The sequence below is a fragment of the Parasteatoda tepidariorum genome, chromosome 1 (assembly GCF_982258835.1).
Source record: "Parasteatoda tepidariorum strain Cologne lab strain chromosome 1, Ptep-v5.0, whole genome shotgun sequence".
Classification (NCBI taxonomy): Eukaryota; Metazoa; Arthropoda; class Arachnida; order Araneae; family Theridiidae; genus Parasteatoda; species Parasteatoda tepidariorum.
This window is the reverse complement of record NC_141755.1, coordinates 30,715,170-30,741,068: the sequence shown is the minus strand read 5'-3', so window position 1 is coordinate 30,741,068 and position 25,899 is coordinate 30,715,170. Positions and strand designations below refer to the sequence as shown.

The 25,899-nt window shown below is 30.7% G+C and overlaps 2 protein-coding genes across 2 annotated transcripts in view; both read right to left on the bottom strand.

Annotated features, from left to right (window-relative positions):
• LOC107445097 (glutamate receptor ionotropic, delta-1-like) overlaps window positions 1-1,329 on the bottom strand; it is a 30,411-nt gene extending 29,082 nt beyond the window's left edge. Inside the window, exon 1 of the mRNA XM_016059427.4 lies at window positions 1,230-1,329. The gene's annotated coding sequence lies outside the window, so the exon portion shown is untranslated. The remainder of the gene's footprint in view (window positions 1-1,229) is intronic.
• A 4,040-nt stretch (window positions 1,330-5,369) lies between these two features.
• The window catches only part of LOC110282933 (uncharacterized), a 338,382-nt gene continuing 317,852 nt past the window's right edge, over window positions 5,370-25,899 (bottom strand). The window contains exons 26-30 of the mRNA XM_087161146.1: window positions 17,572-17,775; window positions 15,061-16,033; window positions 12,347-12,653; window positions 6,988-7,105; window positions 5,370-5,611 (exon numbers count right to left, since the gene is read on the bottom strand). Of these exons, the coding sequence (XP_087017272.1) occupies window positions 5,393-5,611; window positions 6,988-7,105; window positions 12,347-12,653; window positions 15,061-16,033; window positions 17,572-17,775 (1,821 nt within the window). The 3' untranslated portion in view covers window positions 5,370-5,392. The remainder of the gene's footprint in view (window positions 5,612-6,987; window positions 7,106-12,346; window positions 12,654-15,060; window positions 16,034-17,571; window positions 17,776-25,899) is intronic.

Below are 25,899 nucleotides of genomic sequence, written 5' to 3'. Positions count from 1 at the left end.
TTGTATTTATTATATTAGCCTATTTGTTAAGTAAACATTTCAATTAACGGTTTTGAATGCATCAAATTCAATGTAACAACATGCCTTTAATTTTAAATAGTATTTTTAAAATTGAATACTAAGCAAAACTACTTATATTTATTAATAAATCTTAATAGAATCATAAGGAAATGTTTGAACATGGGAAGTAGGGACACAAGCGTAAGTGGGACAGAATTTTAAGTGAATAATTTCAACTTTCGTAGAAAAAACTAAGTTATTTCAAAAAACAACAATGATGGTGTTGATGAGCGTCAAAGAACAGGGGGCTTACACCCAGTAGATGAATTAAAGTTAAAAGAATAAAGGAATCAACCAATTTAAGCTTGGCGTTCTAAAAATGTACCCTAAACTCACAGCGATAATATAATATTTTCCCCCATTTTTATTTAAGTTTACAGCTTCTGTTTTTTTCAATCCCAAATATTCGTATATTTTTACAATTATTTTAACATCTTTAAGTTGTTTATACATTATTACGTACTTCTATGCATTGTAATAAGTTTAGAAGATTTATTTAATGCAGGTTTTCAAGAAAAATTAACATCATTTACACGCATTTATAACTAACATCACTTGTTAAATTAAATGAATAAACAAAGAGAATATCTAATTTCAATTTTTAAATTCTTATAGTCCTTGTAGAAAATATATTTTCCAAGCATTATTACTCTAGACTGAATCGTACGGAATTTTCAACTATCATGCTTTTAATATTCGACAATAATGTTAGCAAAACTAGTAGCTATTTTCATTTGCCCTACGAGTTGAAAAATTAATTCAAGGAAAATGGAAAGAGGCAAAAATATATGGTTTATTGCTTTCTTCTTAGATAACCACATTTTAATTCGCACTAAGTTTCAACGTAAGTTACAAAACTTGTCAAAAGATAGCGCTACTGACTGTAAAAACTATGAAACTGTAGTTTAGAATCATTTCACAGGATTTGAATTGAAATATTCTCACGGGTGTCAGTGTCTGTAAATTTGCTTTTCAGAGTGTAGTTTCTCCTTAGATATTTTGAAAACATTGTCTTATAATTTCACTTAGTCCGTAGCGTCATCTGTTGAGAAACTTTGAAACTAATATTAGAAACTGTTGAATATGACTTATTTTTTTTAACCAGCATAACTTAAGAGAAAAAAAAATATATTCTTCTTTATGTTTTTGCAATCTATTTTTCAACTCACCGATCATTTTTTGGTCAGCCGATGGTTGAATTATTCCGTCTTCCATTTTGCTTTAAGTGAGACATTCCCTCAATATCCCGTTTTAAGCCAAGAGTTCATAGAGATTAAGGCTGTATTGTTTCGTGACCAGCGTAATGATTGGGGGGTCTATGTGCTTAGTACTGCGCAGAAGCCGCCTTTACTTTACAAAAAATCTGGTAGCCATTTATTTGAAGCTGGGTAAGCTTCAAGCCACCATCTTGCTTCATGTTGATGAATATTTTATTTTCCTAATATCACTATGTTAGGGGCCTCCCTGGCCGAGCGGTATCGTCGGTTCAAACACTCTGTTAAGCGTGGAGGTAGCGGGTTCGAATCCCGCCGTAACCCTGGATGTATTCTTTGTGATGTCTTTCTCTGAATTGTTCTATCTGTATTTTCTACTTGACAATGACTTATAAGCCTATATATTGAGCACACAAGTCAGCAAATGTATGTAATTTCAATAAAATAAAAATAAATAAATCACTATGTTATGTGTGTTTGTAATATTATGAGTGGGAAATATTTTTCACTTTTTAAAATTAAAGTACTGTAAGCTTGAAATCAAACATAAAATACGTAATAACACTTTCACAATATCTTTATTTCTATTATATATATATATACAAATGCAGTGCAACGCGGACGATATAGGAATGTAGAAAGTGCATAGGAAAAACTGGTTGCCAACAACACAATTTTTTTTTTCAAAAACTTTCTATAAAATTTTCTTTCTTTCATTTTTAAATATAAGCTCCACCTCCACTGTGAGAGACATATAAAAAGAGGGGTGCATACTTTATATGATTATGATGAAAATACATTTTTATTCTTAAAATTTATTTGGTTCGCTAACTGTACGAAAGACACATACACTTTATAAAATGTAATAAACACTCAATCTGTCTAGGTTAGAGCATTCAAAAAGTGGCAAACACGTGAATTATCTTTTCAAACTATAATTAAACAGTCAGAAAAATTAATTCTTCGCGCAGTATTTTAAAACATAATATGTATTGTGAAAATTTGCCGCAACCGTAACAAAGTGTTAAACAGAACCTTGTTTTTATGCAAGCTGAACCATAGTATCGTATAATGAGGTTTAAAATGGTTAGGTTTGCACAGTTCCCCCCCCCCCGAAAAAAAAAACGGACCACCCTGAATAACTTTTGATCTAATGATCAGATCTTCTGACTCAATCTGAATGGTTTGAGAGGGTGACCTCAAATATGCTAATTAATTGGCGCAGACGATATTTTAAGTCACAAAATTATACACAAAAACCTACCTTCTCTGAATACATATACCTTTTTTTTCGACGGATGCGGATTTTTGACCCCCAAAATAAAGGGGGTAGCCGCAAGTTGGGAAACATTGTCCCCATAGTTTGGTCAGAAGAGTGATCCAAAGTTAGGATCCTTTAATGTTAATTTTCCTTTTTGCGTATTTCGCCATATCTCATAAACGTTCAAAGCGAATTGAAAAATTTTTGCACACAAATATAAAATTCGTTTGTCCAAAGATAATTCAATACAAAAAAAGGAATTTTTATAAATATTTATTGCTTTTTATTACTTTTTATAGTAGTCGAAAAATTTTGAATCATAAGGTATACAGTTTACATAATTTTAAAGAATGTAATTTTACATGACAAAATACAAAATTTGTACGAAATTGGTTGAATAGTTCCTGAGAAATCGAATTCAACCGATTTCGCTCAAATTATGCATTTTACTATACAATATCAAATACTTTAAAATGATGTAAAAATTGTATAGATTACTATTCAAGCTTTTTTTGCTGTTATTTAATAAAATAATCTAAAATAATAAATATTTACTGAAATTTATTTTTTGCATGGAATTATCTTTGGATAAACGAATTTTATAATTGTGCGCAAAATTTTTTCAATTTGCTTAAAAAGTTCTCGAGATATGGCGAAATACGCAAAAAGTAAAATTAACATTAAGGGATCCAAACTTTGGACAGCTCTCCTGACCAAACTATGGGGACCATATTTTCCAGATTACGGCTGTCCCCTATATTTAAAGGGTCAGAAATCCGGATCTGCCGGAAAAAGGGTGTGTTTATTCAGAGAAAGTACGTTTTTGTGTCTGGTTTTGTAGCTTAAAATATCGTCTGCATTAATTAATTAGCATATTTTTGGTCACCCTTCTGGAACTATTAAGATTGAATCCGAGAACATGAAGATCCGATCATTAGATCAAAAGTCCTTCAGGGTGGTCTGTTTTTTTGACCTACTGTACAATATGGTTTAGCTTTTCATCACATTAAAGTCAAAGCAAATTCGCGATATTATGGTTAATGTCGAACTAATTTTTCTGAGAATGTTACTTAAGTCTGGTGGAGAATCACGATTTTTATCCTGCAGGAGGCGAGTTTCTATCCTGCTTACTTGCTCAAAATATTGTTGGCTTTGTCTTAAAATAAACCCATAAAAAGTTTTGTAAGTTGGAAAAAACATAAGAATGAAATCAACCATTTTTTAAGGATATATCTTTAGAAATTTAGAAGCGTGTTGAACCATTCAAAGTAAAGCATCCACGCAACAATTCATTGCAATGGTGGTTAAGGTCAGTTAGGGCTAAGAGGTTTAGACTTTACAATTTCGTGACCAACCGCATTACTGTGACAAGATGACTAGTATTGCCCATAATGACTTCTTTACTTTCTAGATCTTTGATGCAGATGGAGCATCGCTGTCCCTTTTATATATTTTTTTCCAGTGCTCTAATTACAAGTGAAATATAATTTTTATAAAAATCAGTCTAACAGTTACTTAAAAATCTGTTAGAATATCAGAATTATATCTGTACTAAACTATGAAATCTAAAAAAAGTATTTTGAAATTTTTTTATTCATATTTAAAAATTAACCAATAACTTATTTTGTAAATTAAATAAATTTCAATGATGTGTAATTGTTTCTTTTAGATAACTGCTAGTGAGTGCAAATTTGAAAAATTATTGATTGGAAAAATTATTGATTACTTTTAATGAAGAACAAGACATTGTTTCACACTGTATTTTATATTATTAAAATGCTAGATATAATTTTTTAAAAATTATTTTGGGATAAATTAATACAAAGTAATGAAAAAAGTATGTAAAATATATTTAATAAAAATTCAGCGTCAAAGGACTGGACAAGCTGCTTCCCATCAATCTGAAGCTGGGTGGGTTTCAAGATGCTGGAGGTTCGAAGCCCAGTCTATCACAATGATCTGTCAGTGCCTTTTACCACCAAGCTATTGCCGCTCACTCGAAAAGACATATTTATATATATGGATTGAAACAATAGTTGACTAGTTACTCGAGTTTACGTACTGATTGATCACACGTTTATTCTATGTGTTGAACCGTCCAAACTTGTGGTAACCTTTATATGTTGGTAAGGTGAACCATATAATCGCATTTCTTAAACTTGATTACACGATATTATGATTTAACCAGAGCGAATGTATGGTTCAATTTAACTTTTCATTAAGGTTGTTGCAAATGTGCACCGCATTTTGGTTCAAGGTTCAGATATAATGGTCCAAAGTTGAACAGAACTTTTGAGAGTCTAATCATTCCTCTTCAAAACCAACCATGTAAATATGCTTATCTTTTTTTTTTCTTAAACGTTAAGTACCTTTTGAAATTCGCACTTCATGGGTTTTCCACTGCCTTCGCCAGTTTTTACGTTTTGAATGCTCTAATAATTCTTTTAACATATAATATGACCTTTGTTTAAGTTTTAACTAGTACAACTAATGCAAACAACACTTTGAAGGTTTTGCCACTATTGTGTGGAACATATATCTTATTAAGTGAATTATTAACAGCATCAAAAATACTTTTTTTTTCTTACAAACTTTCATAAACTTCTCATATATTTTTCAGTAATACTTTGTATACTCTTAAAATGTATCAAAATAGTCAAGAATACTTTTAAGTCTGTCACATATGGAGCACATGGAAAATCACCCAAGACATTAACAATCACATTTTGACATTGATCTACGACATCAGTTCAACCAAGTATCACAGAAAAAGTTTTGTAAAAATTCCTAAAAGTTCCTGACGAACAACAATAGATTGCTATTTCTTCCTACAATTTTCGAATGTTGTTTAGGATAATTACGTTCTCTCACTGACTCTGGACAGTATCTGTTGAACTTTTGCTATTCCACTTTCAATGGAAGCACGACCGACGAATGAGTCACTGCTCTCTGAACTGCCGTGGGTCGTAGTAGCTACTGATGCTCGTCTTGGCAATCTTACTCGAGCAAATGGAGATGGTTTCATAGTATGGGTCAAAGGGCAGACATCTATTATGACGTCATTGGACCACATTTGCTAGAAAAATATTAAAGGTAAATAAATGTCAAATGAGTTTTGTAAGCATATTGATATTCGTATACACTCAAAGAACTTAGAAAATCTTTTTTAGGTAAAACAGATTATTACTGTGTAATTCTAGCACTATACACTCATTCTTCATTTTTTAAATTACTTTAAACGGAGTTCTTTTAGATCCAAGAAAAACAGAAAACTCGGCTTTTAGGAAGCACCGCTCACATTAAAATCAAATATTTTCAGCCGTTGATATGAAAGTTATTGTTGCTAGTAAATTCTTCTTGAAACTAAATACGTAAGTTTTGATCTACGCCAGACATCAAGAACCTATAGCACGCGTGACACTGCATGGCACGTTACATGAATTTCGGTGGCACGCAAGAAGTTCATATTAAGTGACTTTTATTCAAATGTATTCATTAAGAAAGATATTAAAAAACCCCATCTATAACGTCTTTGATCAAATTTGGATTCAGAAACTAGTATAATTTCTGGGGCCATTATGACTTTTACCAGGACGTAAGAGTAACTAGTGCCAATAGTAGTGCCAATAGTGTACCCTCGACTATGGAAGTCCATGTCGTGAGAGAGACTGGCTCTTCGATGGAGAGAGTGCAATGAGTGGTATAAAAGAACTTAAACTAATGATAAAGAAATATGAAAAAAAAATTGCAATATAGGATATTTGCACAATGTTACAAGCATGTGTTTTCATCAATGATTAAAATAATCGATTGCAAGAAACCACTTTGTTACAGATTTAAAGCAAGTTACTAACGAAATAGCAAATTTAGTTACACTATGTAATTTAATAGTTGAAATCAAAGCAATTGCTTACAGATAAGGTTTTAGAAAAAAAATATATAAAAAAAACCCTGAATTCCAAAAAATAACAAAATTATTTAATTAGATTACTAATCACAAGCGAACAATAATAAATTAAGTTCAGTTTCCTTAGAAGTTAAAAAAATGTTTCATTGCAGCAAGGCATCGAGATTTTTAAAGTCAGCAATTGCATTAAATATTACATGAACTACGCTTGAAAAATTTAAAAATGTAGACTTTCAGTGCTTTATGTAGTTGCTTTACGATGATTTCTCAAGTAATAAATATCCTTACACACAGAAAAGAATATTTTTCTATTACTTCTATTTCTAAATGCTTAAACTTTTTAAACTAAAGTTATGCTAATTTTAAGCACACTAACAATTTGAGTATTTAATCTGAAGTTTTTTTAAACTTTCTGATTGAAATGATCAAAATGAAGTAATGATTTGGTTAATGACAGTTTTTTATCTATAAATTGCCGTTACAAGAAGACAATCATTTTAAGACTATTAAGAAATAACTAATAAAAAAACAAACGTTTTTCTTACGTCTTCCGAACTTTTATCTCGTGTCCATTTGAGAACAGCTTCATCGTCATTGTAATGACCAGCACAACTTACAATAATAGTTTCATCTTGCAAATTGGTCCCTTCGGGATTTATTACCCTAAAACAAGATATAAATGTTGAAAATAATACATGGGATTTAAGATTTTGAGCACACCAGTAGGCTATTATGTAAAAACAATTTGAATAAGAAGCGTGAATAAGAAACGAAATAATATAATAAATAGAGAAGAATTGAAATAATTTATAATATAACATTATTGAACCAATTCTAGTATTTTTAATGACTAAGATGCAACATTTCTGTCACACGAAATCTTCTAAATTAAGTCGATGAAAGTGAAGTGATTTCCTTGATAAGTGATTATTTGCGTTTTCGATTCACACATCATACAAATTTAACTCAGATAACCAAAACTTACCAAGTTTCCTCGAATTTTATAAGCCTAGACAATTTTATAGAAAATTATTGTTAAAAATTTAGTAAATTATATTTTTATATTAATAAAATAATATTTGAATTAATTTAATGTATTGAGTAAAAAGCCATTGCGTTTTTTTCCTTTTTTTGCAACAGATGGCAGTTGTGCAGTTCCTGAAAATCTTAGAACATTTGTAACAGTAATTTTTACTTCATTGATATCTGACAGTTTAAGCTTCATTGTAAAAAATAATTTGGGGTCTTTCGTTGAGTTTTGGAGTTTTGACAGCTTGTTGAATATGGAAGATCAAAGTGTTCATTTTCGCTTTATTTTACAATTTTATTTCCGTAAAATTCGCGTCAGAAGAAAAAAGCGAAAAACGCGTGTTAAGTTTGTGAAAAATTGCGTAAAGTTTACGGTGACGATATTCTACAAGAACGCCAATGCCAAAACTGGTTCAATAAATTCCGAGCTGGCAATTTCGATTTGAAGGATGCTTTTCGATCAGGAACGCTTATCCGAATTGATGATGACAAAATGAGGACATTGATTCAGTTAAACCCAGGTTACACGACACCAGAGATTTCAGGGACATTGAAGATAAGTCAAAAAAGTGTTCACGTCCATCTAAAGAAACTGGGACACGTAAGAAAGCTCGAAATTTGGGTTCCTCATGAACTTAAAGAAGTTCATTTGACTGCATGAACAAAATATGCAACATGAAAGAAAGACCAATTTTTGGAAACGAATGATAACTAGGGATGAGAAGTGGATTGTTTACAACAATGTGATGCGCAAACGGTTTTGGTCAAGAGGGGAAAATTCGTTATCAGTGACTTCAAAACCAGAACTTCATCAGAGTAAAGTTAGGCTTTCGGGTCTGGTGGAATAGGAAGGGTCTCGTGTTTTTTGATCTCCAATTAAGGAATGGAACAACCAATTTCGATGCGTACTGTAAGGAATTGAACAGTTTGAACGAATATGTCATTCAAAAACGTCCTGAACTCATCAATCGTAAGAGAGTAGTGTTTTTCATCATGACAACGCGAGACCACACATATCTTTGGCAACCCAAAAGTTATTGGAGCTGATGTGGGATGTGTTGTCCTACCCCCATACTCTCCTGACCTTAGTAGTAGCGCCAGACCTCCACTTGTTTCACTATCTTTAAAATTTCCTGCGTGGAAAAACGGGAAATTAAGATGAGGCTGTAAATCAGCACCATGTTCAGTTTTTCGCAAAAAAAGACAGGTTCAACTACGAACGAAGAATTATGAAACTTACCGAACGATGTCTAAAGATCATAGTATAAAGAGAAACATGTATCCTTGATCAAGCTTTAACCTTCAAGACAAAACGAAATGACTTTTTACTCAACCCAATAGTAGGTATGTAATGTTAAATTGTTCTTATGTATTGCATTTCATATAATTAAATGCTTCTGTATCGTTAGTTACTGAAGAATTTATACTTTAATACTTGGTTGAAAACTAAATTATGTTACAAAAATCGTATTAGCTCTTTATTAACTTGAATATTTGGGTCTGTTTATCATAGAATAATTTATTAAAAATTAGATATTTTAAATTATTAAAAATCTTTATGTTTAAAAATATTGTTGGATTCATCGAGAACAAAAAAAAAATATATTTGGCACAAAAATGAATTTTTAATTTCAGCTTTATTGGAATGAAAGGGTTCTAATTTATGTGCAGTAAAAATGATTTATAATAAGTTAAAACCCACAGTAAGGCATTTATAATTGTGGCGTAAAATTGAATCATCATAACAGGAATCTTATTTCATCATGCATTAAAATTTAGAATTCTTCAGAAATTAATACAATGGAGTTGAAAGATTAAACGAAAGCTTAATTTAATCCTCAGTTAGAAACTGCGTTGTGAATCTGACTATTTTAATCGATTTTCCAATAGTTTCTCCTCTAACTTAGATTTAGGGCATTAGTTAGGAGCTGGAAAATCATCGCTTAAGGAAGTGAGTATCTTAATTTGTCACGTGGTGAGGAAAATATCCATTTTAAAATGAATCAATATTCATGACATAGACTTCAGAGTGTATACTTGTGATGATTTGTGAAAAATTTTCCAAACAGGAATTAGTATAAGTTCTTCAGAATATATATATATATATATATATATATATATATATATATATATATATATATATATATATATATATATATATATATATATATATATATATATATATATATATATATATATATATATATATATATATATATATATATATATATATATATATATATATATATATATATATATATATATATATATATATATATATATATATATATATATATATATATATATATATATATATATATATATATATATATATATATATATATATATATATATATATATGCTTCAAAAATCTTTTATATTTCTATAAGTTGGCAACACTTGAGGCATACATAATTGCATTGGATCATTGTTGCCTTAATTTTGTAGTAGATGTAGTAGTAGAATTTTAGTAGTACTTATAATAATAACAATAATAAAAATCATAATGGTAATAGATTACAGATTTTTGATTAGAAACTTACATGCTCCTTTATCACATTTTTTTCTTACAAAATACATTTAAGTAGCACGCTTTTGACAAATAAAGAAGGTAAGATGATAAGTATCACTACACTGAAAAAAAATGTATGGTCAAAACTTCCTAAATGTCGTAAAATTTACGGTTTTCTCGGCTCTATGGGAACACATAAAGGAGCGTTAATTTTTACCGAAGGGCTTTGGTAATGATTTTGGTGATATTAACAATAAAATATGGTTTTAAATTATGTGGTGATAAAATTTGTTAAATGTATTAAAAATCGGTGGTTTTATCATAATAGCTTTAAAAAATGGCCATAAATTATTCGGTTAAATTTGCATTTCAGCTTTGTATTTTTTACAAATGTGTGGTAATGAAAACTATAATTTTTGATAAAGCTCTACCATTTGAAAGGAAAAATTAACAAATGGATGTTTTAAATACCGTATATTTTTGTTTTATTAATTATAATTATGTTCTTTTCTTGTCTTTCCTGAAATGGCATTTTTATATTGTATGGTATTTAAGCAGATATTTTTCTCTGTGTAGTAATAAAAATTGTATTAATAATGAACTATAGATTTTTAATTAGTAACTTACGTGCTCTTGGAAAATAAGTTCTTACATTATTTATTTCCCAAAAAATATATTTTCATAACATATTTTTGAAAAAATCAAAAATGTGAGATGAATATTTTGAGAGCATCACTAGAATGTGAAGGCATTAACTATGCTCAACTATTTAAGATTTGTGAAGATAAATTAAAGCATATTTGGGATGTATAACCATATTTGAACTGCCAATCGTCAATGAGATTCGGAATAGTTATTTTGTTGTCTTATTCAAATTTAAACTTCGCATCAAAGTATTTTTTCTCTACTATTTGGTTTGGTCTTAATTATTGGATAATAAGGAACATTATATCCTTTTTCCATAACTTTTGTTCTTGATTATTTGGGGAAATGATTTTTAGAATAATTTCTTTCTTTCTTTTATTTAAATTGGATTTGGGGAGTTTGCGGAAATATACAAGAATCATTGTTTGTAACTTTTGTTTTCACGACATGTCACACTTACTCCAAAAATAAAGTTTTATTTTCAGAAAAGATGTGTGGCGATTTTTAAAAGTTATTGAAAAGTCATATTGCCAAAATGCCATAACATGCTTTAAAGTACCACAAAGCGTTCTAGAGAGAAGCCAAGTTGGTTGCGAAAACTTTTTAATGGCTAACAATATCCCAAGCAGCAAAATAACTTGTACCCTTATTGGACCAATAAGCACGAATCTGGCTCAGTTATGGTTCAAAGGGCCATTGTTTTCAGATATTGGCCCTATATAGAAATGTCCGATACACCCGATGTTTTACAGCCACTTTACAACCAATATCTGCCCTACATAGAATTGTCAGATTCGCCCGATATTTAAATATTCATTACTCAGCTACTGTAGGCCCTATATATTAGTTCTATATAGGACCAATATTAAAAAATCTTGACATCCCGATATTGGTCCTTCTTATAGGACCCATATTGAGCCAATTTCGAGCCCTACTAGGGTCAAGGTAAAATTGTTGCTAGGGTTAATGTAGGGTAGTAGATTTATATATTTTTTTTTTTTTGACGTAATTCGGTAATATGACACATTATTGCAATCCTCTTTTACCCTTTCTGTTGTGTCGTTTAGGAAACTTTTTTAAATCTTTTTTAAATATAAATTTTAATTTTGTAATTTTAAATTGTTTGCATCATAAAATGCTTACACATAGAATACTGAGAAGAATTTTAATAATAAAACACCTGGCTCTTCTTTTAAAAATATATAAATAAAAGCAATAACGATTGTTGTAAATTTTGCACTTTAAAAACTTTAAATTAAAAACTTAATAGTAATTTTCTGTTTATTTAAGTAATTCTTTGTTGAACTTTTATTTTTTTAAATTCAATGATGCATTTTTTCCCACTCTGTTAAATATATGTAAAATGTTAGCTTATGAGCTCAAATATGCCCAAAAATCTAATTTTATATGCACTCTGAAATTAAAGAGTTTTTGCTCGAATCTGCGCCAAAAACCAAATTTATTTGCTCCAAGCATTCCTTTTCTGCCCCAAAATGATTCTGCTACTGTTCCCTCCCTGTACTTTTCAAAATCGTACACAGTTGTAGAAATAGTTTTTAGTCTAAATTATTTCTTTCCTTCTTTGGCAAAAGGAACGGTTTTTCAGAAGAATTTTTTTAAAGACACAAATGAGTTAAAAAGAAAAGTATGACTGAGGCATAAAAATTATACCATTTCTAAAGGACTTTATCGTAAGTAGAAATAAAAAAAAATGTTACCTAGTTTTTAATAGACTTTTTACTGGTTTGTCCGATATTTTAAGCATTTGTCTCAGATGCAGTTCAAAGGCAAACGGAACTTCCGCACTGTTCATGGAGATGTTACTGGCAGTGTCTGACCCTTTTCTAGATGTTCGAGTCCAGTCTTGCAGCTGCAAGAGGTCATTGAATTGTGCTGTACTTAAAAATTCTTCATCGCTTGCTAAATAGGATGGTGGCAGTGCAGATTCTTCTGGGACTCCCGACGACCTTCTGGAGTCTGGTAAAGAAGCGTTACCAGGTCTGGAAGGAGGCAATTGAAAAGTACCTGCAAAAATATCAATTTTTTTATATGTTCATTATAAATTAATTTTCACATAGCCTTGTCGGTAGAGCATTGGGCACATATCCAAGAGGTCATGAGTTCAATCCCCGCAGTCTAAAGACTAAATGGTGACTGATGTACGTTAAATCTGTCGGGTCACGAAGTTCTCCAAGTAACAAAGCAATACCTTTGGGGGTACTGAATTAGAGATTGATCGTTCTCTGGTTCCGGTCAAAATTACGATATGTGGGGGAATGAATGGATACATGAATGGGTTCAGAATTTTAAAAAGGTTGTGACGTGTGTGTGTGACTGAAGTCTTATTCTTGGCCTCAGATGGTGTCATTGAAAAACGAGAAATGCAACCTCTGCCTTAAATTCGCTTGGTTTCACCAAGCAGGTTTGCTGGTATGGCAAGTGTCATTAGAAACAACAACTTTCTTTCACTGATAATTATAATTATTTAGAATTATAACTATTTTTGATTTATAATTATAATTATTTTGCTATTAATAAAATTATAATTATTTTCTCAGATCATTAGTTCAATTAATTTTATAGTCACAATATAATTACCGTAACTTTGCAGGTTCAGTATTATCCCTTTGTAAGGTTTACATTGTTATTATTTCGCGATACCTAAGAAATGTAACATTAGTGCAGGATGTGTGTCAACAGAAGCATAAAGAAAACTCCGCTTGTTGATGATCGTCACTCTGTGTATGCTACCAGATCAAGTTTTTGAATCCACGAAATAAACTTTTGAATGTTGTTCATGTGCAACATCTTCGTTCACGTTACATTTGAGGTACGTCTGTATTCCAGGAAGAGGAGAGCTCGGAAGAAGAAGAAGAATCAGCTTCTAAAGTACAAGATCCAATCTCAGGATCACCCTAACCTTACATCGAGCAGCTATAATATGCGACGCAATCGATGTCCGCCAAAAAGACTTGAATAAAATCTGTCGTGGAATTTTCTAATGTTTACGTTTCAATTTAAATATTATCTAAATTAACATTGAGCGGGGCTGAATGTTAGATTTGAATTTATATTATCATTTCGCATTACCTGAAATATTTAACATTGCTATAGGATGTGTGACAACACAAATGTATAGAATGCTTTGCTTGTTAATGATCGTTGTTCTGTGTTAGCATTATTAAATTGTCTTTTATAATATCTGTTGACCTGTGGATTATATTCTTCGTTATTAAATCTTTTCTTACACTTTGTTTAGAAAATTCATTTTTTAACATTATTTTCACACGTTCATTATTTTCATCATTTTTTCAGGTTTACTATAAACCATATTTTTATAGTAAGCCTGCACAAAAATTTACATTTATTCTTCTTTATCTTGACTATACATTTCGCATGATTTGGAACTAAAAATATTACACAAATAAACATAAATTTTAACTTTTAATGCATTTTAATCAATTTGAGATTTACTGTATGAGCCATTCTATTTAATTCGTGAATTTTATTCAAATAGAAAAAGGAGGAAGCTATTTGAGTTATTTTTTTATGTATTTTTTCTGCTTTAGTTTTTGGCATTTTTTTCTCTCAGAGATAAATTTACATTAATAACTCGTAATTATTGCAAATTTATCCAATATAAAGGATCACTATGACACTTAAATGTAAATTCATGATGAACTTAACTTATAATAATGTCCATAGCTTAAGCATTTTAAACTAACTTCTAAAATACCAATTCACTTTAAATGTTGGGGAAGTAATAAATAGCCCTTTCGGTAGGTTGAGAGACGATGATAATGAGAAATAACAGTAATTTATCACATGAAGAGCAATTTAAATTCATTTTAAATCTGTGTACAAGTTCTGTTTTTGACTTTTCTTAAAAATAAAATCGCTATACATTTTTAAAATTGCTACATTTCTCTTTCAAAAAAGAATTATGAAATATTCCAAGCACCTATAGGCTCTATGTTACCATAATTCAGACAACTATTGAAGGTGCTACAGGTGGTACAGCTGCATCATCATTACTCAGAGTTAACTTAGAAAAAAGATATCCTAGTGTCGTTGATGTGAACTAACCGCATTATGCTTTTACTTGTCTTTTACATCCCTTTCTTGTTTTTACATGTTTTTTCTAGAGAAAACAGTTTTAAAATTTAGATTAAAAATAACATAAAATAACCTCTTTCACTGTTTTCCGGTTCCTTTTAAGTTGGGAAATCTTTGAGGAGAATATTTGTTTTGGAAAATAAATAAACCATTTCCTAAAAAGGTGTTCTAATGCTGTTTTAATTTTAAAATTTGCAAAAAAACAAAAAAAAACAAACAAACGGAAACAGTTTATTAAAAAGATCTTTAGGAGAAGAACATGCTTTGGATTTTAAGGTCTTTGGGAAGAGAATATGCTTAGTTTAATTTAACTTACTTTCAACAGGTGGTTCTGCTACAGGCTCTTCTATAGGAAAATGCTTTGCGGAAAACAGATGCAGTTGATGATCAGCAATATCTAAGGTGGGAGGACGAATGCTAAACAATGGGCATTTACCACTTTTTATGATAGGAACCTCTTCCTCTTCACTTGGATGTTGCTGTCTTTTTAGGAACGATGCCAGCTCGTTTGCCTCACGACGAATGAAAGCTTTGATAGATGGCAGTTTACTTTTATACTCAAATGTGACGTCTCCCCTCGCAGATATGACAGGTTGTGGTTTTTCCTGAGCAACCCAAGTCGGTATATCTTCAGCACTCAATGACTGATATCGTTTCTTAGCAGATTTAAGAGAATCATCTTGGAATTCTAAAGCTGAAACTATTTTATCACCGCCATCAGAGGACGCCAGATCACCGGCATCAATATGGCGAAAGCGATAAAATTCTTTTGGGTCAGAGGATTTCCTTTTCTTTTCCAGTTCTGGTACGACGTTCTCCCCCGCAGCACCTTGTTGCGTTTGTGTCACAGTTTCTTGTTTTTCTTTTATTTCTGTTTGTTCTTGTGGTTGTGATTCGACCTGAGTTGAAATTGCAGTTGGCTCGAGTGTCGTGGTACTCGATATTGATAGCTTGTCTTTGTCTGGGATTATTTGTTCCTCCTCTTCTTCGTCGAATTTCGTTTCTTTTTCCTCAGCGATTGGAGCACTGATTGCGAACGAGGATTTTCGGATTCCTCTTTGGAGGCGAGGACTTCTTTCGACTTCTGGAGGCAGTAACGCTGGACTTTTCCGGGATTCTTCGTCAACTCCAGGATCTGAACCGACAGATCCAATGGAATCTCTGCTACTTCTATCGGATGCACTACTTCTTCGACTGACATTACTACTTGGAGTTAAGTTAGGACTGTTACTGCATCGCGTATTTAGATCTCCATCCGTATCTGATGATTGTTGCTCCAGAAGAAGTTTCTGAAAGTAAATTTTTTTTTTGTATTTTTAACATTATAAAAAATTTCTTAGATCAACATTTTTCCAATTTCATTAACTTTCAATTTATTTTAAAGTTTATGTTTTCAGTTTCGTATTAGATTAGAGAAAAAGCTATAAAGAAAACGTTATTAACTCCATGGACCATTTCTACAGCTAAAAAAATCTTATTGTACAGTGCTAAAAAAAAAATGAAAAAAAAAAAAAAAATGAACCACCCTGAATAACTTTTGATGTAATGATCGCATTTCTAAGTTTTCTTACTCAATCTTAATGGTTCGAGGAGGTGACCTGAAATATGCTAATTAATTCATGCATACGATGATTTAAGTTAAGAAATTAGGCACAAAAACAATCTTCTCAGAATAAACAAATCTTTTTTCGAATCCCAAAATATAGCTGGTAGTCGCAATATGAGAATTATGGTCCCATAGTTTGGTTAGGAGAGCGAACCAAAGTTTGGACCCCTTAATGTCAATTTTACTTTTTGCGTATTTCGCCTTATCTCGAGAAATCTTAAAGCGAATTGAAAACTTTTTGCACGCAATTATTAAATTCGTTTATCCAAAGATAATTCCACTCAAAAAATAAATTTTGGTAAGTATTTATTATTTTATTTAATAATAACCGACAATATTTTAAATTGTAAGGAAGACAATCTTTACGTTATTTTAAAGACTGTAATTTTGAAAGGCAAAATGCAACAGTTCTGAGAACAGTTCCTGAGAAATTAAATTTTAAATATATGACTTTTTTGAAATCCAATTTTCCAGTTTGTGGCTACCCTAGAGGTTTTGAGGATCAGAAATCGGAATCCGTTGAAAAAAACGTTATGTTTATTCAAAGGAAATATGTTTTTTGTGCCTGATTTCATAACTTAACATCGTCTGCGATTATTTATTAGCATATTTGAAATCAACCCCTCCAACCATTAAGATTGAATCCTAGAACGTGAAGATGGCACAATGTGTAACTTAATCTTATCAAAAGATTAATAAAGAAATTTAAAATTCATTTGAATGCTCAATTGATTTTCCGGAGGAAGAAGAAAACATTTTCCTGAATTCTGTAGTACATTTAATTTAAACAAGTTGAACGTGGATTGTTATTCATAGATTTGCAAAATGTTTGAATTTGGCGTGATAATTTTTTTGGTTCATTCATTTCATTTCATTGGTTTTTCGATTGGGACGGGACGACTAACAAATGGGAAGAATAAGATACTGATTATTTCAGATGATTTCAGTTTTCGGGTTTTTAATAGTGAATCATTTTGGAGTCAAGAGTTCAAAATTCGAAAAAATCCGATGGAACCAATTTTCTTTAAACAGCCAATACTAGTTTATTTAGTTTAGGGGAGAAATGTAATTATTCTTTTCTATCAAGCGTTACACCACGGGCAAAATTATATAAAAATTTACCTGCAACTCAGTACTTTTCTATGGTATAACGCTCAGAAGGGTAAATGCATCTTTTGTAACTGTATTTACTTTAAGGATTACAAATATTAAATCATTTACTTGGAGCCTTTCTTGTATCTGTTTAGCGTGACCAGATTCCGGGTTTTCTGGTGGTTGAGGAGAATTCGAGGCACTCACACTGGGTGATTTTCGAGCAATAACATCGTAAACAATAAAAGTCCCATCGGCTGTTCCAACGAGAATTGTGTTATCTAGGGGCAAAATACTGGTGATTCTAGCATGGTTCGTATATGCTTCATCAACCTAAAAGAAATATGGTAGAAACTGTCATTAAGAATGAATGTTACCAAATGATCCAATCTTTACAATACTAAAAATGGGAGTCTAATCTCAACAATATTTTTTTATGTTATAAAAGCTAATTATTTGGTTATTCGAATATGCATCCCCTCTGACTGTCAATATCTTTCAAAAAACATTTTTTAACATTGCTGAAAGCACCACGTTAGTTTGATTTCAGTAAAAAAGACACATTGTTATCCTTGTTATTATTCAGCATAACCAAATTCCGTATCGTATCACGTGTAAGGAAAATCACGGCAGATTTTACTTTCGTTTTTAAGTCATATGCATGACCTGGAGTTTTTAAAGGAATTGGTTTTAGGTTTCGATTTTACTTACATTGTTTTTAATTCACTATGAAGAAAAATCAAACAAAACAAATATTTGCAATTTACATCAATAACGAGCTATTATTTGCTATGTGTTTAGGGATAAGGATTAATGGGGTAAAATAGGAATTTCAATGTAATTGTTTATACCTTCAGTAAGCGTAGAAGTAATTTAAATTAAAGATCGTAGTATTTGTTGTTATATGAGAAAAACTTGAGGTACAAGCTTATAATTCCAGTGTAAAGTTTCAAAAGGTGTTTTAGGTTTTTCCAGGTTTGAATTTTAACATTATAACAAAACCCAGCGCAGTTAGTCCTTTCAAAAGTGCGAGTAAATGTATGATTACATACACTAAACAGCATTTTAAATTTGTTTCGATATGAATATGCTTTAAGAAATCAGCTTACCGAAAATTTCATGATTTAAGTACGTCATTTTTTGCATGGCTAGTTTTTACACCTCATACCAATATTAATTCAATCGAGACTACGAGACTATTTAATTAGACAAATGAGCATCAGTTTATTTTTTCTTTATTCATATAGTCTTAAAGATTGAACGCTTGAACGCACAGAGCCGTGGTGGCTTATGGGATTTAGAGTTTGCCTTCCAATGAGGTGAGCTGGGTTCGAACCCCAGCGAAGGCTGGACGATACGAATTACACACCTGGCTCTCCCCGCCACAGTGTTGATGTAAAATATTCTCAGTGGTAGACGGATGATGGGTTAGAATTGCCATAAGACTGACAGCGGAAGTGTTTCGTGCTTTTCCTCTCCATGTAGCGCAAATGCGTTCGAGTTCTATCAAAAAGTCTTCCACGGAGACAAATTTCTCAAAATACCAGACGCTCTCTTGTCTTCTGGATTGGGTTCAAAATTACAAGGCTACGGAGCTGACCATTAGAAATCGTAAAATCGAAAATTGGGTCGGCTGTTCAACGATGGTTATAAATTAAAATATATAATCACCAAATGAATCTATACGTTTATAGTAGACTCTGTGACATGGTCTTCCAATGGTATGTCTTTGAGAATTTCATATTTCCTTTTCCTTTTGTTAGAGCAGAATAATTTTTAAAACGTTGTAAGTCGACATGCATTATGCGGGGTCGCAATAGATGCTCAAGGAGGGAGAATCCTTTCTGCCCCAAAGTCACAGGTGTGCCTCGCTCAAAGTTTTCCCCCCTCCCTTTATAATCACAGGTTCGGAGTTGACGCTAATCCATTGCACTTGACATTATCTTTCTTACCATAGGGGTTGATAGTCATGATGCGTTTATCTCTGATTGGCGCCTTTTCGTTAATATTTATTATTTACAAAAAGTTATGATTTCACAAAACAAGAATAAAATTCAGAATTTTTAAAGACTGCTTTCTTTTGCGCTAGGTTATTTTTAAAAATTTATTTATTGTAATTCGTTTAAAAACTTATTTATTGTTTTCGTTAATATTTATTATTTACAAAATGTTATGATTTCACAAAACAAGAATAAAATTCAGAATTTTTAAAGACTGCTTTCTTTTGCGCTAGGTTATTTTTAAAAATTTATTTATTGTAATTCGTTTAAAAACTTATTTATTGTTTTCGTTAATATTTATTATTTACAAAATGTTATGATTTCACAAAACAAGAATAAAATTCAGAATTTTTAAAGACTGCTTTCTTTTGCGCTAGGTTATTTTTAAAAATTTATTTATTGTAATTCGTTTAAAAACTTATTTATTGTTTTCGTTAATATTTATTATTTACAAAATGTTATGATTTCACAAAACAAGAATAAAATTCAGAATTTTTAAAGACTACTTTCTTTTGCGCTAGGTTATTTTTAAAAATTTATTTATTGTAATTCGTTTAAAAACTTATTTATTGTTTTCGTTAATATTTATTATTTACAAAATGTTATGATTTCACAAAACAAGAATAAAATTTAGAATTTTTAAAGACTGCTTTTTTTTCCGCGAGGTTATTTTTAAAAATTTATTTATTGTAATTAAAATATCAGTATTGTAGAGTTATTTCTTAATATTTTTAATCCCCTTTGCTCACAGTATTTTATGAAACATAAAGTAAATTAAATATGAAAATTCTAAAGTCATTTTTTTAGAATGTGTTTATTATTAAAATTTATTTATTGATTATTTACAGCAATATTAGTAAATTAGTGTGATTTAATGCAGCCGCATGCTAGGAACTAAACAGGACGAGAAACAGCATTCTTTTTGTCACTAATTTTTTAATATTAATTTATTAGCAATTTAATTCTAAATAGGTTGTCCCATAATTGCGAGATCAATTTTTTTTTTTTTTTAGAATTCTTGACTAGGTAGAAAAATTACACATAGGTAGTCTTGAAGTAACATTTTAAAGAAGAAAATTATTAAAGATTGACGCAATCTATTAATTACAGTAAATGTAGCATAAAAATGTTTAAAAGCAATTCCTTTTTAACATATTTTAAAGGTGTTCGCTTTAGTTCCATACCATTTTTCACTTGAAATAATAAAATTGTATATTAATTATTTAATTCTGCTGTGATGAATCAGGATAATCTTTTATGAATCTTAATCAGCTTCTCAAATATTTATTTTTTGTCAAAAATTTTAAAACTAGCGAAGAGTGGAGTTTATGAAAATAATTATTTTGAATGTTTCTGAAATATAGATAGAACAGTTGTGTTCATCAAGGCACTAACATTTCATAACAAATAAATCAGCTATGAAATAAAACTAAGGAAATTTAAATACACACTACCGTGCAATAATAGATAAGACACTATCAGTTTTTCACCTTTTTTTTTTTGGAATTTCTCACAAAATACCTAGAAGATTATTTTATGAATTTCAAGAGTGTAATAAATTTTAAAAACTTCAGAGGTGGTCTAAGGGGCCGGCAATAAATTATGAGCGAAAACAAGTATTATAGCATCTTATTTCAGAAAATGTAACAATAAATTTATTAACTCAAAGGACACTTTGTAAGAAGTACATAAAATTTCGTAAGCTTATACTATGAAAATATGGACATTTTTATAGAATACTAGCTGTACCCTGCGTGCGTTGCAACGCTTTCAATTTGAATTTGAATTTTGTATTTAAGTGTGTAAATGACATTTGCGATTATGATTTGAAATGCAAATTTTATTTAATGGTGAAAAAAAGCAGTTAATTCTCTAGGATATCATTAGTGCATTTTCAAACAGACATGTATGGTGATGCACACGGAGCATGAAACATATTTTGGACAATGATCTGAAATAAGACTGGATCTATGGTGACATCAAGAATTTCTGCTGATATCTGATCAGTTTTAGAAGGTGGTTTTTTTTCAATAAGCCAAATTAGAATGTGTGCCTGAGGCAATCCTCGTTTTTGCCATTCAATAGAGTACACCCAACACCGTGTCTCTCTAAAAACATGACGCTTCACAATGAAATCAAGTAAAGATTATCATTTTTGTTTGAACACACGTGCTGCAATATCATGACGATCCGATGATGATTGTCCTGGTAACAAAATATCTCTAATTTCAACCCAAGCAGAATTGCACGTAAATGTAATAAATAAATCTAGGAGCCCATATGCGAGAACATATGTCATTGCATCCTGTGAGTATTCATACATGTGCCTTGGAGTCCAAGGCACATGTATGAATACTCAGACATGTATGAATACTACATTTGCAGGGAGTCCAAGTTTTTCTCCCTGCAAATGTAGTCGGCAATATAATCATTTTCCCCACATCATTAGGATTAACGTTACCATCATTAATTATTGCATCCCGTAAATGAATGCATTCTTCTGAACGTAATTTGGTTTGATTTAATTTAATATACAGTAGGCGTTCAGTTTCAATTTTCGCATACATATCGACAATGTATTGATGAACTAATTGTCGACATTTTAAAGTATGATTATCAGCGTTTTGGCAATCATTAATCTATATGCATAAAAACTTATTGCACTTGCTTTCTTATTGGTTTTCTCGCCTGTTTGCGGACTTCTTAATTTTATGTTAAAATAATATCCCTCCTCTCCTCACCAAAATAAAATAGGATATTGCAATGCATCATATGATCGATACGTTTCTGAGAACTCTTTGAACGTCACGATTTCTGCGATGAAGAACTGTATCGCGGGAGGTAAATTCTTCGCCAACTATAACAATAGCCACTTCATCCAATGTTGGCGCATTGTATTTTTCTTTGTGGTGGCCTACAGGTGTTTTTTCAGCTCTAATAGCAACTTTGTAAATATCGGATGACATTTAGTCTAGGGCAATTGTGAACAGCCTAATTAACTGATTATGTTGATCGAAAAATTTTTGTAATACGGTAACAATTTTTCGTTTAGTGCCATTGTTTACCTGACAACGTTGATTGACTTGATCATTTGTGTTATCCATGAAATAAATTTGTAGAAATTTATGATCTGCGTTAGGCATTGAAAGAAGTGATCCTTGCACGATGATAAATTTGGCCTTGCACTTTGAATGTTGGGATGTAATTCTCGTTCAGGATACGTGTAGCACCGAATAAAGTCATTTAGAAACACGAATTGTACCGGCGTATATGCGCCAAAAAATGTTTCGATTGGTTTGTTTGACCTGATACGAAGGTTGATAATGTCTCGGCAGGCGACGTAAAATCTTGTAGTTTCTGTATGCTTCTAGAACAGCAAATTTCAGCTGTTTCATTTTTAAATTTGAGAGCATTACAAAACATACATAACTGATATATTTCTCCGATGATGACACTTGGGGGAAGACTATAGTTTGTTGTCGGATCATAGTGAAATGCACTGAAATTCAAATCAGAGTATTGGCAGCGTCTGAATAGCGAAATGCGTTCTCGGTCGGTTTTCATTCTTGCTTCCCGTTGCTCTGATGTTTCCGACGAACGGGCTTGTGTAGTTCGTAGTTGATTTGTTGACAGTCTTCTTTCCTGTTGCTCAGACGTTTCTAAGGAACGGGCAAAAGCATTCTGTTCTCGATTAGTTTCAAGTCTTTTTCCCGTTGCTCCGATGTTTCTGAAACACGGGTAGTTCTCTTTTTGCGCGCTTGAGATGTCGACCGACTAAGAGCGATTTGCTTAGGCGGCATATTTTTGTAAATATTCTTTCTGACAACGAAAAAGAAATGTAAAAGTTGGCAGTGGTCGCAAATTTGCTAAATCGAAATATCACATACATATTTTAAATAATAAAAAGAGCAATAAAAATGAGATGAATAAGAAATATGAAAATTATAAGATTTAAAACAAAAATCAATTTTATAAATGAAAGAAATAAAATGGATGAATTCGAAAACTTTGCATAAATAAACAAACAAACTAATAGTTTTCAAATGACAACTGTCACAGCACTGAAATCTTCGAAAAGTATATTTAATTTTGCTAACCTAAAATTACGTACTAAATATAAATATTTCTGAAAACGTGCAATTTGAATGAAATTTGCTTTTGTCTTTATATTTATTAAACAGTTTTCACAGTACTGAATCCGTGATACGACCAACAATTAAGAAATCTATTCTCGTTGATTTTACTTGCTTGTGCTCACCTGACATAAAGAAATGCGCGAATTAAAAATTAAAGTATATGCAATTTACTTTAATTTACTTTTCTAAATGAATAGAGTTATAAGATAGAAAATATCACTGTTGTTATCTTCAAGATATTTGAAAATTGAATCGTTTATAGCAAAATTTAAAACAATGGCTAGCTTTTAACCAATCAGAAAATTCCATTTCGACTTTCACTGATATCGCTGGAACGGTTTATCGCACGGGATAAAAAGTATCCTATGTCCTTCTCCTGGCTCTAAACTACCTCCCTGCCAATTTTCAGCTAAATCGGTTCAGCCGTTCTTGAGTTATAAGTGAAGTAACTAACACGACTTTCTTTTATATATATAGATATAAATAAAAACTTTTATTTGCCATACGATTTTTTCCTAAAACAGGAAAAATACTCAATAAAATAAAAGTTTTAGGAGCAATTTTTCATTAACAAGCATGTTAAAATTAGACCAAGAAAAAGAAAAAAAATCCTTTAAAATACGTTTTTAATGTAGCTCTTTCCCACCTGCACTGAAACAAATATTTTTTCCTAATTTTGCAGTATAATTTTTTGAAGATATTCAAATCTTTTTTTTCCCACGAGTTGCTAACTACAATTCCCGACAAAATTTTTAAAAAAATTCTTCATACGCTCATATCTTGCGCAATTTTAAACGATTTACTTTCTGTTCAATTTTAAAATTATCTTGTAATTAATTAAAAATTTCTTCAAAACTTTTATTCCATTTCATTCAATATTTTTAAGCTATAGCAAAAAACAGCTACAAAATAATCCTCAAATTAGGACAGTGTATGTTCTACATTTACATAGCTGTAAGAGGACCAATTGTACTCGATCTTGAAGGAGTGAAAAATTCTTTGGATTGGATTGAGGTATTACCTATGATATAAGAAAACTTACGTTTATATTCAATTCAATGCTACTAACCTCGATTTCCGATAGATAATTCTTCGTGTAGGGGAATTTATTTATATTATGCTGGATATAATCTATATACTATTCAATAAATATATACTATATACACTAAACAGCCTACAGGAGAGAAAAAAATCGTAAAATTCGATAAATTTTTATTTTTTGGCACTTTGAAAATTCTATATTCGATATAATATCCATAGCAATTTATAATAAAAGATGTTTACAAGAATGTAACGGTAATTTTAAAAAAAGTTATGATACATTTAACAAAAGCAGGAATTAAAACTTTAGTTTTTCGAATGATACTGAATCTAATTTTATCAAAAAATCATTACTTTATTAACAAAATTAGTTTATCTGAGACAACTCAATAAAATATTAGTACAGTAACATATTTGCAAGTTTCTCTAAAGTAGTATAGTATTAAGTTTTAATAAATAGCCGAATTCCTGTAGCCGAATAGCCGAGTTTTAATAAATAGCCGAATTTGCCGAATAGATTTTTCCTTATTATTTTAAGTCTTACTTTTTTATAAATTGATTACAAGAAATCAATTTCAATTTTAGAAGTAAGTGAAAATTTATCAATTTGTTCTAAAATGAATGTGTCAAACAGAACTATTTTATTTCGTCTCAACTTTAGACTGATTCTAGATTTTGGAGTTCTATAGTTATTAAGGTTTATGCCATTAAACTATTTTTAAAAGAAATTCAATAGAGACGTACGAAGAAAGACTTGGAAAGAGAGCTCATCTTATAATTGCCATACCATAAACCTTCGACACATATTAATCAGGCCTTACAATTTTTATTTCGTCGCACCTTCAGACTGATTCTAGATCTCGGAGTTCAACAGTTATAAAGGTTTATGCCATTAAACTATTTTTAAAAGAAACTAAATTGAGACGCACAAAATTCTTATGCGGCTTTCACATTTATGCACGAGCGTTAATTTATCAAGGGCTTAATACCGGTTGTTGTTGTTGTATTTAATTTACGTCGCACTAGAGCTACTCCGGAAACTCAATTTAAAAAAATAAATTATTTCATGATATCAGAATTTATTTATTTTTCTTTCAAAATACAGTTGAAAATAATTTAAAAAGAAAATTCATAAATACTCATCTTAAGAAAACTTTTTTTTAATGTTCAGTAAGGAAAATATTCACCAAGTAATTTATTAGGAAAGATACGCACAAAGTACTTTGAACTAGTTTACTAATAAATAAGTAATTTAAAAATTATATTTTAAATTTCCGCAA